General features: G+C 56.4%; 1 protein-coding gene across 3 annotated transcripts; it reads left to right on the top strand.

Moving 5' to 3' along the window:
- The first annotated feature begins 2597 nt into the window (after positions 1 to 2597).
- Mknk2 (MAPK interacting serine/threonine kinase 2) lies at positions 2598 to 16296 on the top strand. 3 transcript variants are annotated; one of them, XM_074054551.1, is made up of 14 exons: positions 2598 to 2725; positions 2873 to 3007; positions 6990 to 7077; positions 7204 to 7305; positions 7386 to 7483; positions 9980 to 10059; positions 10356 to 10429; positions 10697 to 10801; positions 10937 to 10992; positions 11108 to 11203; positions 11702 to 11896; positions 12473 to 12637; positions 13463 to 13506; positions 13877 to 16296. In XM_074054551.1, exons 2-14 carry the CDS (start codon positions 2957 to 2959, stop codon positions 14115 to 14117), a joined length of 1395 nt encoding a protein of 464 aa, XP_073910652.1. In that variant the 5' UTR covers positions 2598 to 2725; positions 2873 to 2956; the 3' UTR covers positions 14118 to 16296. The 3 variants fall into 3 exon arrangements, with proteins under 3 accessions (XP_073910652.1, XP_073910651.1, XP_073910653.1); XM_074054550.1 differs by having other exon boundaries at positions 10697 to 10992; XM_074054552.1 differs by lacking the exon at positions 13877 to 16296 and having other exon boundaries at positions 13381 to 13492.
- The last annotated feature ends 296 nt before the right edge of the window (positions 16297 to 16592 follow it).

Here is a 16592-nt window from a genome sequence, read left to right as displayed (position 1 = left end):
TGGATCTCTGCTGCCCTCACAGCCCCACTCCTCGCATGGAGGTGGGGGAGGTCAGGAGGTGGGGGAGTAGGAGGTCCCTCTGGGTGACCTGCAACCCCCAGGGATACTTGCCAACATCAGGGGACATGTATGGCTGTTACCACTGGGGAGCTCCTGCATGGAGTGGGTGCAGGCCAGGGATGCTGCTTTGTACCCTGAAGTGCCCAAGGTGGTCACCCCAAAGCATGACCAAGCCTGGTGTCCACCATGCCTAGGGTAGAAGAAACCCAAGACCAGACCACACCTTCCCTCTCTTAGCTTCCAGTTTCCCCACCTGCAACATGGGGCTCCTAAAAGGACCCATTTACTGGGGCTAGGGGCACCTAACAGCCCTGTGACAGTGCCCTAGCTCTGGTGTTGGGAACAGGCTTGTATGGGCCACACTTGAGAATGGGCACAAATAACCCCAACCCCAGGAACACACACCATAGCTAAATGCCAGGAAACACTTGTTACTTACCATCCTGGGCTGAGTTGTGTCCCCTGGACAGATCTGTCCACACACTAATGCTTGTACCTGTGGGTTAGGACTTATTTGGAAACAAGGTCTTTGAATTTGTAATTAGTTAAGATTAAGCCCTGATCACACCTGAGATCCCAGCTTACTCAGGAGGTGGAGGCAGCAGGATTTCGAGTTTGAGGCCAGCCTGAGCAAAGTTAGTGAGACCCTGTCTCAAAAACAAAATACAAACAAAAGGACTGGGAGCATGGCTCAAATGGTACAGGCATTTGCAAAAGGTTCAACCCCCTGTTAAAATAAGTAAGATAGAGCCCCAAAAGTCTGATTCTATTCAGGGTAGGCCCTGCTGCAATGACAAGTGTCCTCTTAAAGAGAGAAACGTGGACACAGAGACACAGGTTGTGTGACTGGAGTAACAAGGCCATAAGCCACATAATGCCTGGAACCCCAGAAGTTAAGAGAAGCAGGAAGGACTCTCCCTGTAACATCGGAGGGAGTTTAGCTCTGCCCAGACCTGGATCTCAAAACTCTGGGCACCAAAGGATAACAGAATAAATTTCTATTGTTTAAAGTACCCAGCTGATGGCCAATGTTACCACAACCCCAGGAATCCGTATACATAACCCTATGTGCATACACACACACTCATGTCCGTGTGCACAAACACATCCTTCCAGGGGATATTCAGCCAGTCCCCTGTGTGCTAGGAATTGGCCTGGTCCCTGGACATAGCAGGGACAGATCTATGCTCTCATGGAGCTGACATTTGACCATCTTTGATATAGAGAAGCACATGCATGGCATGTGACAGCAAAGTCTGATCCCTACATGCAGTTACCACACACACCAAGAGAGGGCCTGGAGGCAAGGGTAGGAGAGGACAGCCAGGCAGGGAAGGGGCATGGAGAGTAGAACAGGGTGGTGAGGCGTCTCCTGAGCAGGCAGGTCTAGCAGCTCCACCCAGGCACCTGGAGCCAACGTCTCTGTCTCTCTCTCTCTCTCTCTCTCTCTCTCTCTCTCTCTCTCTCTCTCTCTCTGTGTCTCTCTCTCACACACACACAGCTTAAATCTATGAACAAGATTCAAAGAACACCAACAGCTAAACGACTGGCTAAGATTCCTTGCAGCCTCCCCCAAAGGCCCCTGTGGTTCTAGAACAGCAAGCAGACAGCTCAGGGCCTGGTTGGAAGACAGTAGGAATGGGTGGAAAGCTTCTGGAAGGAAAAGCTTTCCTGTTGAGGGAAGGCTCTTTATGCCCATGGCATGGCCTCATAAGGCTGCTGCGGGATGCAGAGCTGACAGATGCAGGAGGATCTGATTCTATCCAAACCTGGTACCACATTTTCAGCCTAAACAGAATTGTGTTGTACCTTCTGTCCTGGCCACACCCACCCCAGGGACTCCTTCCCAATCAGTCGGGGGTCCCGGTTCCTCCTGAAATGCTATTACAGCACGGAGGAAAGCCCTTCACAAATCTGTCCCCAACTCTTCTACTGGCCCCTGCCAAACAATGAGGCAAATTCTTGGGAGCTTCCTGGGCAGGAATGGCCAAGCTTAGGCAGGATGTATAAAGTGATGACAGTCCTCCACCACTAAGAGGAGGAAGAAAATGGTCCTAAAAGCGTGCTGGAGGTACGCGAGAAGGCCAGCATAGGGGGAACTGTAAGAGGGAGCCCTGGCTGGGTGTAAAATAAGGATATGACCCAAGGGCGTTTGTATCTTAGACCGCTGCACATAAACTCGGGGTGTTGCCCTCCTCAGGACCGGACAGCAGAACTACGCTCAGTGCCAGGGCTCCGTGGACCCCAAGCCTCGGAAAGCCCAAGACCGGTAGAAGACCGCAGGTGCCTCGGAAAAAGAAGCTGTACTTCCGTCCCCCGATCCCCGGGAACCGTACTGCGCAAGAGCAAGCGGGCCGTCGTGGACACGCCCCGCACCCAGAGCGCGCAGCCGCACTGAGCGCCCCTTCACGCTCCGCCCCTGCCCCGAACGGGGGCGTGTCCGGGGCGGAGGCGGTGTCGGGGGCGGGGCGAGGCAGGGGCCGGGTCTATAAAAACGGCGACGGTGGCTTCGCGCCCGGCTCCTCTCGGCGGCGGCTGCGCTGGCAGAGGAGTCCGCGGTGGCGGCGGTGGCGGCGCTGTTCCCCGCGCGGTCCGCGGAGCGGGGTCCGGGCTGTGCGACGTCGGGCGGCAGCGGCACTGCGGCCCCGGCCCGAGCCCGACCTCGGTGAGCGCGGCCCCGAGCGACCCCGGGGACCCCGAACCGGGCACGGGGAGTGGGCCCCGCGAAGCGTTCGCCGCCTCCGCCTGGCCGCGCTCCCCACAGGCCGGCAGCCACCGCTTACCGCCCTTCCTTTGTCTGCTCCAACCGCAGGGTCGCCTTCCCGGCCGCCCCCCGCCCACGGGCCGCCCCCAGGGCCCTGCGTCCCCTCCCCCGCTGGCGGGGCCCGGACAGAAGATGGTGCAGAAGAAAACAGCCGAACTTCAGGGCTTTCACCGTTCGTTCAAGGTGAGGGCTGGCTCGGTTTGGGGGCGCTGCAGGCTAGACCACCAGAGTGACCGGTGGGAAGACTGGGCCCGCCCCGGAGACTCGTGCGGGGGCCCCTGCCTAAGCCCGGGAGTTCCCCAGCCTGGCGTGCGCTGGAGGGAGAGGTCAACAGGCCTCAGTCCTGTCCCCAGCTCTTACCTGTGGGGCCTCTCCCAGGAACCTCAGGCTGGGCTCTGTGTCCCCTGCAAGCCCCCGCCAAGTGTGTGCTGGGGTCGGGGTAGGGGGTCAACAGGCTGTAGTTCAGTCCCCAGTGCTGCCTGTGGTCTCTCCTCCCGGAATCCCAGGCGAGAGTGGTGATATGCCTTGCAAGCACTAGCTAATTGTGCAGCTGTTTGGGAGGGGTCAATAGGCCACAGGCCCGTTGCCACCTCTGTTTGGCTTGTGGGGACCTTCTTCCAGGAATCCTTGGCTAGATTGGTGCCCTTGCCCCCACCCTCCAGTAGCCTGTGAAATGGAGTGGACTGAATGCCCCTCCCAGACACCCCAGACCCAAGTTCTATTTCCTGTCTGAGCGGGAAGTTTCTGCAGAGGTCTGGTGACTGCTGAGTCCTGGTCTCAGATGAGAGAATCTGGGGGCGGTGAGGAGGGCAGGTGCTGTGTAGAGGCCCTATGGGGCCTGGCCCAGGGGATGCAGTGATGTCAGCTTGCCTGCCCCACCCCGAAGGCTGGGTTATGTAATTGCTTCCCTGGGCTTCCTTAGGCAGAGACCTGTTGCCCTGTAGAGAAGGCAGGAGAGAGAGAGAGAGAGAGAGAGAGAGGGAGAGAGAGAGAGAGTGTGTGTGTGTGTGTGTTATGGTGTGTGTGTTATGGTGTGTGTGTGTGTGTGTGTGTTATGGTGTGTCCACACGCACCCACATCAGTGTGGGAGGAGCATGTGGAGCCTGTGGAAGAATTCCCAGCCTGTCCAGCCAGTGTCCCCAGCCAGCCACCCCACCCCTGCCCCACATGCCTGTCATCCTTGTTTCCCCCAGGGCAGCTGTGGCCTTGGCCAGCAGAGTGTTGGGACTGGGTCAGTGTGTGTATATTTGGGGGGGGCGGGAATCTGAGATGTCACCTATAGTGGTCTTTCCCTGCTGGGGCTGGGTGGGAGTGTAGGGAGGGTTAGTGGGACCAGCACAGGGCTAACAAAGCAGCCAAATCAAACCCAAGCTTTCTGGATGGTTCCAGCTGCCTCCTGCCAGGGCCTGCTGATTCAAGGCCCACAGCCAGACCCAGGCTGGGCTGGGCTGGGGCTGCCCACACTGCTTAAAACTGACTGCAGGCTAGCCTCTGCATGGCCATCACACAGTCAAGCTTAGAGTTGGGACAGTGTGAGTGCATGAGGGAGGTAGTAGGGGCTCTGGACAGAAGTCCTAGCCTTGAGGCAGCCCTCCAAGGTACCCAGGGGCTGTTCACTGACTCTTCTCCCAGAACTCCACCCTGCATGGCTGCTCCCTTGGGTTGGGCCACCTCTCCAGTCTGCAGCATGGGAGGGAGGCACACCTGCCAGGTCTCCTGGGTTCATTTTCCTTGTTTTTGTTTTTTTTGGTGGTGTTGGGGATGGATCCCAGGGCCTCAAGCATATTGAGCCACACCCTGGCCCCATTTTCTTTGTTTTAAGATTCAAATGGAGGATCCATACTAGCACCTGGATCCCCCTACATGTGGGTGACCATGTCTAGTGCCCTGGCTCCTTGAAGGTTTGTTCTTCACCTCAGTGACTTTGATTGCCCTATCTGTCTCAGCCATTCTGAATCAAAGGCTGTGGCAAGCATGTAGGGACAGAGGCTCAAACTTGTCCCCTTTCACCCTTGAGAGGTTCCCAGAGTTGAGAGCAGCTGCTGCATGTCTCACCATGTCAGTCTAGCCATGACCTCAGCTAGGCTGATGTCATATAGCAGGTGCCACAGCTGGTCTTTGACTTCAAGCCTCATGTCCACCTAGTCACCCCCTTTATGTGATGGCTGCCTTGGGGCCCCCAGGCACCTCTGGATAGGAGCCTTATGCTGGGTATGTGTGCTGCTTTCCCATAGGGCTGGCTGGAATGCCCTCTTCTCTGCCCTCCTCCTAGCAACTATCTGCCAGGGCAGGATTTTGGGGAGGCAGGAAGGACCCTGCCTTCCTTTCATTACCATTGGCCTCCCATCTGTGTTTCTGGTCTACAGGCATCTCTTTGGCCTCTTCTGCTGTGGGACTCCTCAGTAATACCTAGGGTCTCCGAGAGGGGCTTCTCTCCTAGGTGACCCTCCTGTCAGTCCTGCCTGACGATCTGGAGGCCCAGAGAGTAGCAGTAACTTGGACTAGGTCCCGTGGCATCACCACTGGCATTTCTCACCCCATCCAAGCCCCATGCTGGGTTCTCAGGGCAGGGAGGCTAAATGTGAGCTCCTTCACCCAGGAATTTGCCCAGCCTTGGTTTCGTAGCTTGCAAGGTCCACCCCTTCAGGCAGAGGGGCCTCAGCCCACCATGCATCATCTATCCTGTGGAAACATATTTTTTCCAGCATTCTTCTGTTCAGGGCTGGGAAAAGCTCCCAGCTTCGCCTACTCAGGGTCTCAAACCTGTTCAACCACCTTGGTCTCCTGCCCAAGCTCCAGGCCTGAGTTTGAACCTTGGATACCACAGGCCCCTCCCTAGGAGGGGTGGTCCTCTTAGCTGGGTACCAGGGCCTGGAGGGGCATTCCAGGGCAGTTGGCTGACCTGGGACAGGGTGAGCTATGGGGTGAGAAGAGCCTAGCACACTCATGCACATGGTACCTCACTGTGAACCTCTCAGAGCCAGGAGTGACACAGCTAGACCTTGGTCACCAACAGGTATAGGGCCATGTATGTTGAATTTACAACTGCTGTGGAGCTGATAGTCCTCAGAAGATGAATAGGGCTTGGCCAACTACAGATTAGTGATAAGGGTGTTCTAGGTGCCCAAAGGGCAGTGCAGAATCTGTGGAGGGCAGGAGATGCCCACCACCTCCACAGCTTCCCAGAACACTAACTATTGGGATTCACAGATGCCCCAGGCAAGGGGGAAAGGAGAGCGAGCAGTTTAACAAGATGAGAGGGGGCAGTGCCCCATTTCAGAGGGAAACTGAGTTCCTGAAAGGCCAAGGGCCATTTCCAGGATCATCCAAGTAGGGCTCAGTCACCCTGAGATGCCTCAGGAGGCCATGGGAAAGCAGGCTGGCTGCCCCACCTGGAGGCTTCAGGCATCCCACAGCCCCACCCTGAGGTCAGCTGACTGGGGAGGTTGTCCCCATTCTTCACATGAGCATACTTGAGGCCCAAGATGTGGTCCCATCAAGACTCAGTCCTGGACTGGGAATAGAAAGCCAAGTTTCTCATACAGAGATAAGGTCTTCTCTCTGTATGTGGACATTGCGGCTGGATCTTTCTCTGTTGGGGGCTGCCATGGGCACTACAGAGTATGGAACAGCATCCCTGGCCTCTACATGTCAGGAACATGGAACATGTAACAAACAGATGCCTCCAGACATTGATTCACATGGTCAAGGGATCCCATGGGCCCCAGGAGACTCTTTGTCCTCAGTTTCCTGCCCTGTTGAGGTCTTAGGATGCTGCCCACTTTGAATGTCACACACTGGGTGGTGGAGTACCATAAGCGATAAGAGTGCCTCCCTAGCAAGCCTGTGGTCCTGAGTTCAAACCTCAGTGCTGCCAAAAATATATATATATATATATAAGAGTGAGAGTCACACATGGAGTTGAGGGAGAGAGAGGTCAACCCTAACAGCTGGTTTCCCCTGGCTCACAGCATCTGCCCCATTGGCAAGTGTATCTTGTGTCTGTTGTGGGCAGGGATTGAGGGATTGGATTTGATTTTTTTTTCCATCCTGGCACCACAGGGGCTCTCAGCCTTGGCACTGTGGGGATGGGCTAATCATTCTGTGTGCTGGTGGCCACCCTGGGAAGGTTGGGCCTCACAGTTTCTTCTCTTCCATCCTGCAGGGGCAGAATCCTTTCGAACTGGCCTTCTCCCTAGACCCAGCCCACCACAGGGACGCTGACTTCAGCCTGCAGTGCGAGGCCCGCCCTGGTGAGGGCCCAAGGGGTAGGGGGTGTGGCATCTAGGGTCCTTGTGCCAGTGGGTAAGTGTATGGCCCTGTGGAGATGTGGGCTAAGCCAGGCAGCAACCCTCCTGAACCTGTGGCCCTTCGTGCAGACATGCCTGCAAGCCAACCCATTGACATCCCAGATGCCAAGAAGAGAGGCCGGAAGAAGAAGCGGTGTCGTGCCACTGACAGCTTTTCAGGCAGGTTCGAAGGTGAGTAGGACAGCAGGCTAGGGTGTTGGGAAGATGGCGCTGGGCCATAGTCCCTCACCCCCACCCCCATGGCTCCCCAGATGTCTACCAGCTGCAGGAGGATGTGCTCGGGGAAGGGGCCCATGCCCGCGTGCAGACCTGTGTCAACCTTATCACCAACCACGAGTATGCTGTCAAGGTGAGCTGCCCTGCCACTGGCAGCCCATCACCAGCCGGCTGGGGTTGGGTATTACTCACGTTCCCAGACAACACACAAGGAAAATGGCTTCAGTCTAAAAATGGTCCCAGGCCTGGTGACTCAAACCACTCCTGCTGAGCACCAAGTTCCAGTGGGAAGTGACAATGAGGGCTGGCCCCTACCTACCCCACACCCCAGTGACCAAGGACCTGGTAGCCAGTATGGCTGTTGAGAGCTGGGGGCTTTGATTAGAGGTCGTGCTGACCTGTCGTGTCCTTTAGGCTAGCCCCTACCTTTGCGTGTCCTCTAAGGATGACAGTTGTTTGGAAGATTGGTTACAGGGACTAAAAGGCAGTGTTGCCAGGCATGGTGGCACACACTTGTAATCCCAGTACTTGGGAGGCAGAGGCAGGAAGACTGTGAGTTCAAGGCCAGCCTGGGGCTACATGGTGAGTTGAAGGCCAGCTTGAGCTATGTAGCCAGACCCTGTCTCAGAAAACAAAGCAAAATGAAAAGTAGTTGTGTCATACCTGGGCCTCAGAGGAGGCTCTGAATTTGGGGAAACCTAGTGCAGGCCCGTGAAAATGTCCTGTGTGTCCCCCTCCCCCATCCGTGTGGCCTCTGATCTCTGGATTTGTGCAAGTGATCTGGGAACTGGAGCCCAAACAAGGTCCTGACATGGCCCTGTGCTTACAGGGCCAGCTGGTTAGCCCCATGTTCCAAGAAAACTTCCAGGCTTCCCTCGTGACCCTATAGCCAGCTCCAACCTAGGCGGGGTCACCAGTGTGGTGGCTGCCCAGGCAGGAGAGTAGATGCCCTTTGGCGAGTGGTACTGGCTGAGAGCCTGCAGCCTCTGGTGAATGGCCAGGCCTGGCCAGTGGCTTCTGTGTCTGAGGTTAAGAGGCAAGGTAGAGTCGTTTTGCAGAAGTTAAGGGAGCCTGGGGCCGAACCAGTGGCCCTTGTCCCGTTTGCTCACAGGCTTGGCAGGACCAGGGTGCGGGAAAATTAGATATGCCAGGCAGGCATCCATCTGATTACTTTCATTCTAGTGACCCTGAGGGCAGCATTGCTTCCTATCCTTGTTTGACAGATAGGGAAACTGAGACTCAGAGGTGGTAGGTGGCCTGAGTCATACTATGTGACCTCTTGGTGACTCCTCCCTATCACCTTTCATAACCCATTGTGGTCAGTGCTAGGATATGGGGAGCTCAGGTGGCTTCATGGTACAGGTGTCCCAGTGACCACTAAAGTCTGGTAACAGTGGGAGAAAGTGGCCTGGGCATAGGAGACAGGAAGTAGTGGAGACCTGGGTTGGGTGGCCGTACTACTACGGGGTTGAGAATGTTGTCCCATCCCGCATGTGGGGCTTCTGGCTTCTGGGGCTCCAGGTGCTTGTGGCTGGGGGAGGCTGCCTCTGGGTGCAGAATTCCAGCAGTGACCTCAGTAGGCCACTGCCCTGCCAGGAGAGACTGAGCTGTCAGTGGAGCAGGGTCCTAGCGAGCTTCCTCAGGGACAGGATGAGGTTGGGTTTCATCCAGAACTGCTGGAAGCACCTCCAGATTGGGCTTTCAGCAGTGGCTTGGTGATGGGAATGTCTCACAGGGTGCCTTGGTGGGACAGCTATGTTTTTCATTAGCCACATGGAACAATACATAGGTAGTGGAACCTACCATACCCCCCTACCACACCCTCTATCACATTACGGTGAGAGGAACTGGGTGTCCAACCTGGGAAAAGCATCCAAGAGGGTCCCAAGGAGAGCTAGAGGCCTCTCTCCCCACCCCTCTGAGAGCAAAAGTGGCTGGAGAAATTTGGGATACCGAATCCTCCAGTTCTTAGAGCTACTGGGTGCAGAAGGCTGTGACTACAGAGGCAGCTGGCTTCCTGAGGTTCTGGGAGCCCGGGAGGCTGGCAGCTGACAGGACTGGACCCACGCTCAGGGGCGGGCAGGGCCATCTACCTAGTCTGGCATGGAGCCAGGGAGGCAGGACTTGGTGTTGGAGACTGCCTGGGCTGGCAGTCAGGTGACAGGAGCTTCTTCCTAGTTCCGTGGGGCATCTGGGAACCAGCCATCTGGGAGCAGAGAACTGACTGGTCTGCTTGTGCATGGAGGATAGTGGATAGTGGCCACCCAGTCCCAGCCCCCTGGGCCCCTGCAGGAATATTCTGCAGAAGCTCCAGCCCCCGATACACCTCTGAGATTGTATGGGTGGGAGCTACCCCAACTGGCTTGTTGTCTCTGCCTTTCCCTTCCCTTGCTGGTGCTACTCACTGGAGACACATGTTGCCCCCGCCTGTGCTGACACTGCAGTTCTGACTTCGAGCAAATTCTGGGCTCTACTTTCTATATCTGTTTTAGAACTGAATGGTCTAAGCTTTTCAGAGTAGAATTACAGGCAGGTTCAGGGCAGATTTCTGGGGGGCTTGCCTGCCCCTTTTGGGCTGTGGGCCAGTACTGCTAACCCAAGCAGTGTGTGTCTCTCCTGCCCCTTTCAGATCATTGAGAAGCAGCCAGGCCACATCCGCAGTAGGGTTTTCCGGGAGGTGGAGATGCTGTACCAGTGCCAGGGACACAGGTAAGGTGACCCACCCTCACCACAGTGCTGGGCCCCAAGCCATTTTTCCATGGATGAATGGGCCTGAGTGCCACATCACCCCAGGAGGGTACTGGCCAGGCTCAGCTGGGTGCTGTGGGTGGGCCCTTTGGCAGGCAACTGGCAGTTTCAGGTCAGCCAGGAAAGGCCTGTGGTTCCAGTCCCAGCCTTCCTGTAGGCAGGTGGCATGGGAAGGGCAGCCCCTCCTAGGCTGGGCAGTGGATGCATAGGAGCCTCAGGAAGCCTCATTTTCTCTCCTGCCCGTATCCTCATTCCAGGAATGTTCTAGAGCTGATCGAGTTCTTTGAGGAGGAGGACCGCTTTTACCTGGTGTTTGAGAAGATGCGTGGTGGTAAGCAGGGGTTCCTGGTTGGGGGTAGGAATGCAGGAGACATTTCCACCTGGGTCCTTATGGGATGGAGGTTCAGGACCACCAGGAAGGACCTTTCAGAAGGTGCTAGACACAGAAGGACCCTCTTTTGTGAGATCAGAACTTCCTATCTATGGTGACCCAAGAAACTTAGTAGGGAGCATCCCTGCCAAGGTGGAGGTGGGTGCTGTGCGTTGGCCTAGGTCCTTGAAGGTGACTCATGTTGTTCCTCACCGCATCTCATCCCAGGCTCCATCCTGAGCCATATCCATAAGCGGCGGCACTTTAATGAGCTTGAGGCCAGTGTTGTGGTGCAGGACGTGGCCAGTGCCTTGGACTTCCTACACAACAAAGGTGGGTTATGGGGCTGGCCAGGGTGTGCAGCCCACAGGGTTCCCGAGTTCCTATGGGTCCCCAGACTAGGTACAGCCCACCTGCCTGAATTTCTAGAGATGCCTCTATTTCTAACCCCTGTTCTGCTTCCCCCAGGCATTGCCCACAGGGATCTAAAGCCAGAGAACATCCTCTGTGAGCACCCCAACCAGGTGAGGCAGGCTAACCCTAACCGGGCTCTGGGTGGACGGCCCTGGGAGTGCCCTTCCTTGCTGGGTAGGGCCAGACTCCTCCCACAATCCCCTGTTGACCGCCCCTCCCCCTCAGGTGTCCCCTGTTAAGATCTGCGACTTCGACCTGGGCAGTGGCATCAAACTCAATGGAGACTGCTCCCCCATCTCCACCCCAGAGCTGCTCACCCCGGTGAGGGCCCACAGGGCCAGCGGCACTACAAAGAGGTGTAGGGGAAAGCTGTAGGGGAAGCCGGCATCTGTGGCCCTCTGCAGTTTCAACCTGCAAGCTCCAGTTTCCGCTTAGCAACAGCCTCTGATTGGTTGGGAGGGAGGGCGGGTCACATCATCTGCTGGGCGGGGCGAGCTCCCGGCAGCAGTTGCTGATTGGGCAGATACAGAAGCTTGGGGTGGAAGGAAGGTTCGGCTGAAGCAAAAGCCGGATTGCCTGGTTTGGGGCGGGTAGATTCCAAATACTTGCTGATTGGCGAGGCCTAGGATTAGGCAGAGCTGTGGCTAGTCAGGGTGTGGCAAGGTAGGTTCCGGGCACCTGCTGACTGGGCGAGGCGGGCTCTAGCACTGGCTTCTAATTTGCCGAGCGAGAGGCGGGGAGGGGCCGCTGTTTGTTAGGCTGTCACTGGATTTCCAAGCTGCAGGAGGCCCAGGCTGACAGCACCCTTCTGGCCTGCAGTGTGGCTCAGCCGAGTACATGGCTCCGGAGGTGGTGGAGGCCTTCAGCGAGGAGGCCAGCATCTACGACAAACGCTGTGACCTGTGGAGCCTGGGTGTCATCCTTTATATCCTGCTCAGCGGCTACCCGCCTTTCGTTGGTCACTGTGGCAGCGACTGTGGCTGGGACCGTGGCGAGGCCTGTCCTGCCTGTCAGGTGATCCCCTCACCCCCCATCTGGGCACCAAACCAGCCACGTGTATACCCAGGCTCACCATGTGTGGTCCCTTCGCCTCCAGGAGCCCAGTCTCATGTTCCACCCCCACTTAAAAACACACACACACACACCCATGCAAGAGTCTGCCAGGAACACCATGGGAGAAAATACAGGTCAGGAAGCTTTGAGAAGAAGGGAATCATGTGGTTTGGAGTGACCAGCTGGGCCTTGTGTTCACAATATGAGTTTTAGTATTCATGACTCTGGGTCTCCCTGGGAGCCACGCTCCCAAACTGCCTCTTTGTAAATCAAACCACACATGGGCAGAGCCTTAAAAGCTACCTCTGGATGTCTGTCCCTCATCTTCCTCTGCCCCCCCGACTCCACCCCCAACTGGGCTCAAAACCATGGACCCTCTCCAGCCCTCCATACACCCTACAGTTTGGGTAATCTGAGTTACAGGTTAGGACCATGTAGCTGAGTCTGAGGGCCCTGACAGAGCTGTGTGTCAGTCCCCAGTGGTAGAAGACATATCCCTGACATGGCTGTACTGATGCCGTTATACCCTGCCCCCAGAATATGCTGTTTGAGAGCATCCAGGAGGGCAAATATGAATTTCCGGACAAGGACTGGGCTCACATCTCCTTCGCCGCCAAAGACCTCATCTCCAAGCTGCTTGTCCGTGATGCTAAGCAGAGGCTGAGTGCTGCCCAAGTTCTGCAGCACCCCTGGGTGCAAGGGGTGAGTCCCGGGGGCTAAGGAGGGTTGGGACACCCACGTCCCCTAAGCTATAGCTTTCTCTGATGTCCATGGTTGTCTCACAGCAAGCATATGAGAACCCCAGCCGGTCCTGTGTAGAGACTCCAAGACAAAGCAAGACCTTGGGTGTGGGTCAGTGGAGTCCACTACGGGCTTAAGATCCCAAGGCATAGCCGCATGCCAAGGGGTGGGCAGCTGAAATCCCCACTGCCCATCTAATGGCCAGCTGCTCAGAGAATCTTGGCCCAGCTGTGCTGGTGCCTGACAGCCATGGAGCCATCCAGAGCGCAGCAAGCTGGGGTCAGCCAAGGCAACAGATGGGCAGCTAATCTCAGGGGCAGGGACTGACCCAATTAGAGTAGTCTCTAGTCTCCCAGTGCAGGGCCCACTCCCACTCCAAGCCAGAGGTCATTGAAGCCAAGCTGCCACCCCAGGGGAGGGAGGCCACCAGGGCAGCAGGCGTTCTTAATAATAGAAGCTGTGGTTCCTGGAGTCCACAGGCAAGGGGGCAACTCCAGACCCCTTACCAGAGAATCTGAGAAGGAAGAGGTGAGAGGGACTGGGTGGGTTGGGCTGGAGACTGTCAAGAGCCCCACTCTCCCCAGCATGCATACAGGGACAGGTGAAGATCTGGTGCATAGGGCATCCGACTATGTTCTTGGGCTCAAGTGGAGGCCTGGTAATGGGGGTGAACTTGACATGTCCTTTGGCATGACTTTGGCCAGCCCTAGGGACACCAGAGACAGCAGGGGACCCTGGGGCAGGCTGGCATGTTCTCTAGTCCCTGGCTCTGCTGTCTCCTTGCAGTGTGCCCCTGAGAACACCTTGCCCACACCTATGGTCCTGCAAAGGTGAGCACCCCCTGGGGCTCAGGGAGTGGGTGGGGGTTAAATGTATGGATTTTTTTTCTGTGGTGCTGAGGGTGGAACCCAGGGCCTCACACATGCCAGGCAAGCGTTCACCACTGAACCACACCTCCAGCCTGTTCGGAGTTTAAAAGACCACAAAAACCAATGGGGAAAAGACACCTAAGTACTTGTATGTCCTTGTACCAGATGACCCATAGAAGTCCAGCTGGGATCCTGATGCCCAGAGGAGAGGCCTGAGTGCTGGGGAGGAGTCCTGTAGCCCCCACCCAGGGCACTATGCAGATCCCCGTAGTCCCTGGAGGGAAGCAGGAAAGGGTGTATCCTCAGTGACCATCCCTGACCCATCCCCCAGGAACAGCTGTGCCAAAGACCTCACATCCTTCGCAGCCGAGGCCATTGCCATGAACAGGCAGCTGGCCCAGCGTGAGGAGGATGCTGCCGAGGAGGCTTCTGGGCAGGACCAACCCGTTGTCATCCGTGCTACCTCACGCTGCCTGCAGCTGTCTCCACCCTCTGAGTCTAAGCTGGCCCAGCGGCGGCAGAGAGCCAGCCTGTCCACTGCCCCGGTGGTCCTCGTGGGGGACCGTGCGTGACCTCCTCATGGTTCCCATCTGTACATAAGTCACCCCTTTCTCTGTCAAGTCTAAAAGGTTTTTAAGCTATGGGCAGCTGGGACCATGGGCTGCCCTCCCCTCTGGCTGCATTCCCAGGAGCTAAAGTCAGCTGGGGGTGGTTTTTTATAGGTTTTTGCTGTTGGGGTTTTTCCTCCCCCTCCCATTCCCCTTTTTGTTTTTATGTTTTGTTTTTTTCCTTTTAATGTGTTAAAAAGCAAAGCAAGTGCCCGGGAGGATACAGGAGGGTTCGTGGAGGGCGCATGGCTGGGTAAGCGCCCACTGCACCCTGCAATGCTCACCTGTACTGTGAAGGTCTCCGTGCCCTGCCCAGCCACCTGCACCCTGCCTAACACTTCCCCCTCCCACTTCAGTTGGCCAGTTGGCCATCTTCCAGTGCTGGAGGGACCCACAGGGTTGCCAGCCCCATGTACCCCTTCCCAGCCCTCAATATTTTCAGGGACAGGCTCCCCTCCCAGTGACAGGACAGTAGTCCCTTCTTCACCCCTAGAATGCCCTGGTGGCTTAGGCAGGGCGAGGGATCCCTGTCTCTGGAGGGAGGGTCTGGCAGGCAGAGTGGATGGTGGCTCACCCACTGCCTCTGGGCCGGGGCTTGCCCATCTGCCCTGTACTGGTAAAATTTGACAATCGGCACTTCCTCCCAGGCCTGTCTGAACAGTGAGCAAGCCCCTGCCCATTGGACTAGAACTCTGACTTGACCTTAAACTGCAACTGACACAGGACACACCCACTGCCCCCTTCCACCTACTTTCCCTCCAGCAGTGACTGAAGCTGGACCAAGGGTTCACCACGAAGCCCTTGTCCCCCTGTTCCACCAAGATGGGTGAAGACTGGACAGGTGCCCATCCACCAATGTGGGGTCCCAGAGTGTCCCCCCCCACCCCAGGGCACCAGAGTGCCCCTTCTCAGGGTTCAGTCTGACCATGGCCACATTCTGCCCCACGTTGCCCCTGAGTCTGGCATTTGGAAATTCTGTTGGTCCCCTTGTCCCAAAACTGGGGCCAGACTCAGCAGTCCCCAGATTTCCCCACCCCTAAGGGCAGTGATTTGGGTGTGCCAACCTTCAGGAAAAGGGCCACTGCTGCCTCGTCTGTCCTTGGGGCGCCCAGGGATGATCGATCTACTAGAGGGTCCCCTACTTTTCCCCAGCTCCACCCAGGCCTGGTCAGCCAGCCCCTGGGCTGGGGAGACCACTGCCTGGACCTGGCCGTGAACTACTATGCAATATGATTCCCATTTTCTACATGCACGCGGCCCTGCTGGTCAGGGGGCGGCAGCTGGGGCACCAGCCCGCCCTGGGTCTGCTCAGGTGTCTCTGGGGCAGGGACCGAAGCACCCTGGCCTCGAACTCTGTGGCCAAGATTGTTCGTCGCATTTAGGATTTTTTTTTTTTTTAATATCATCTGAGTTGCTTCCCTGTTCTTGAAGAATACTTGAATGTCAGAGGGGCCTCGTGGGTGGAGGGGGGGCTCGGGCACCATCTGCCCAGCCACCTCCACTGTCCCCCTCAGTCTTGTAGGATTGTCACAGTCTGGTGGCCAGTAGGGGGGAGAGAGATTACATGTCTTCTCCTGGCCTCCACTGACCTGTATCCGTGAACTGGCCTTTCCAAAGACCCCTGGAGGTGGGGGGAGCTGCCAGTCCCCTCATTATCACCACCCTCAGTGATTCCATGTTTTGCACCTGGGAAATTCCCTGCCTTTTTTGTATAAAAGAACAAACGGACCTTTGCCCACTGCAGGTGCCCATGCCACCTTACTCTGGAAGGCTGAATAACAAGCAGCTTTTGATTCCCCCCCTCCCCGGGTGGGGCTGTCATTTTCTCTCCTCTCCCTTTTGCCTCCATTACAACCTGGAGGACTGGTCAGAACCTTTACTGTGAATGAGTAGACTATCCTGGAGCGACGCCTCAAGCCAGCTCAGGGTGCTGGGGAAGGGGCTAATCGCTAACGATGTTAAGATGTTTAAAAAGACACACAACAAAAAAAAATTTTTTTAAGTGGGGCGAAGACATCCAAGCACTTTAACTCCATTGTACCAGGTGAACTAATAGAGCTCGAAAGTTCCTTTACACCAACTGTCAATGCCAGAATTTTCTATTCTGTTTTGTAAGGATTTAATAAAAGTCAAAAAAAACTTGCCTGTGCCCTGCTTTTGTGTCATTACTGTGCAGGATGGTGAGATAGGGATTCTGCACTGGGACAGTTGCATTCTCGGAGCTGGGAAGAAATCTTCCTGTGTGAATTGGGCTTCCTGACAACATGCCACTTGGGCGTTCTTGTAAACGGGATCACCTCCTGCTTTGCATCCGGCAGGGGCATGCCGAGATCCTAAGGGAGGGGACTGACTGCACACAGTGCCCTTGCGGAGGTGGACACTTGCAGCTACCATGGGCCAATGCTATTGACACAAAGGATTCAAACCTTCCAGGCCTGG

Source organism: Castor canadensis, chromosome 14, assembly GCF_047511655.1.
Source record: "Castor canadensis chromosome 14, mCasCan1.hap1v2, whole genome shotgun sequence".
NCBI classification, from domain to species: Eukaryota; Metazoa; Chordata; class Mammalia; order Rodentia; family Castoridae; genus Castor; species Castor canadensis.
The sequence above is the reverse complement of the archived record's forward strand: the minus strand, read 5'-3'. Positions and strand labels throughout refer to the sequence as shown.

Bases quoted from the DNA above. Each gene is read 5' to 3' on its own strand.
- Mknk2 (XM_074054550.1), top strand. From the start codon at position 2,957: ATGGTGCAGAAGAAAACAGCCGAACTTCAGGGCTTTCACCGTTCGTTC. The intron at 10,060-10,355 runs GTAAGGTGACCC...TCCTCATTCCAG, and splicing joins TACCAGTGCCAGGGACACAG to GAATGTTCTAGAGCTGATCG. The intron at 11,204-11,701 runs GTGAGGGCCCAC...TCTGGCCTGCAG, and splicing joins CCCCAGAGCTGCTCACCCCG to TGTGGCTCAGCCGAGTACAT.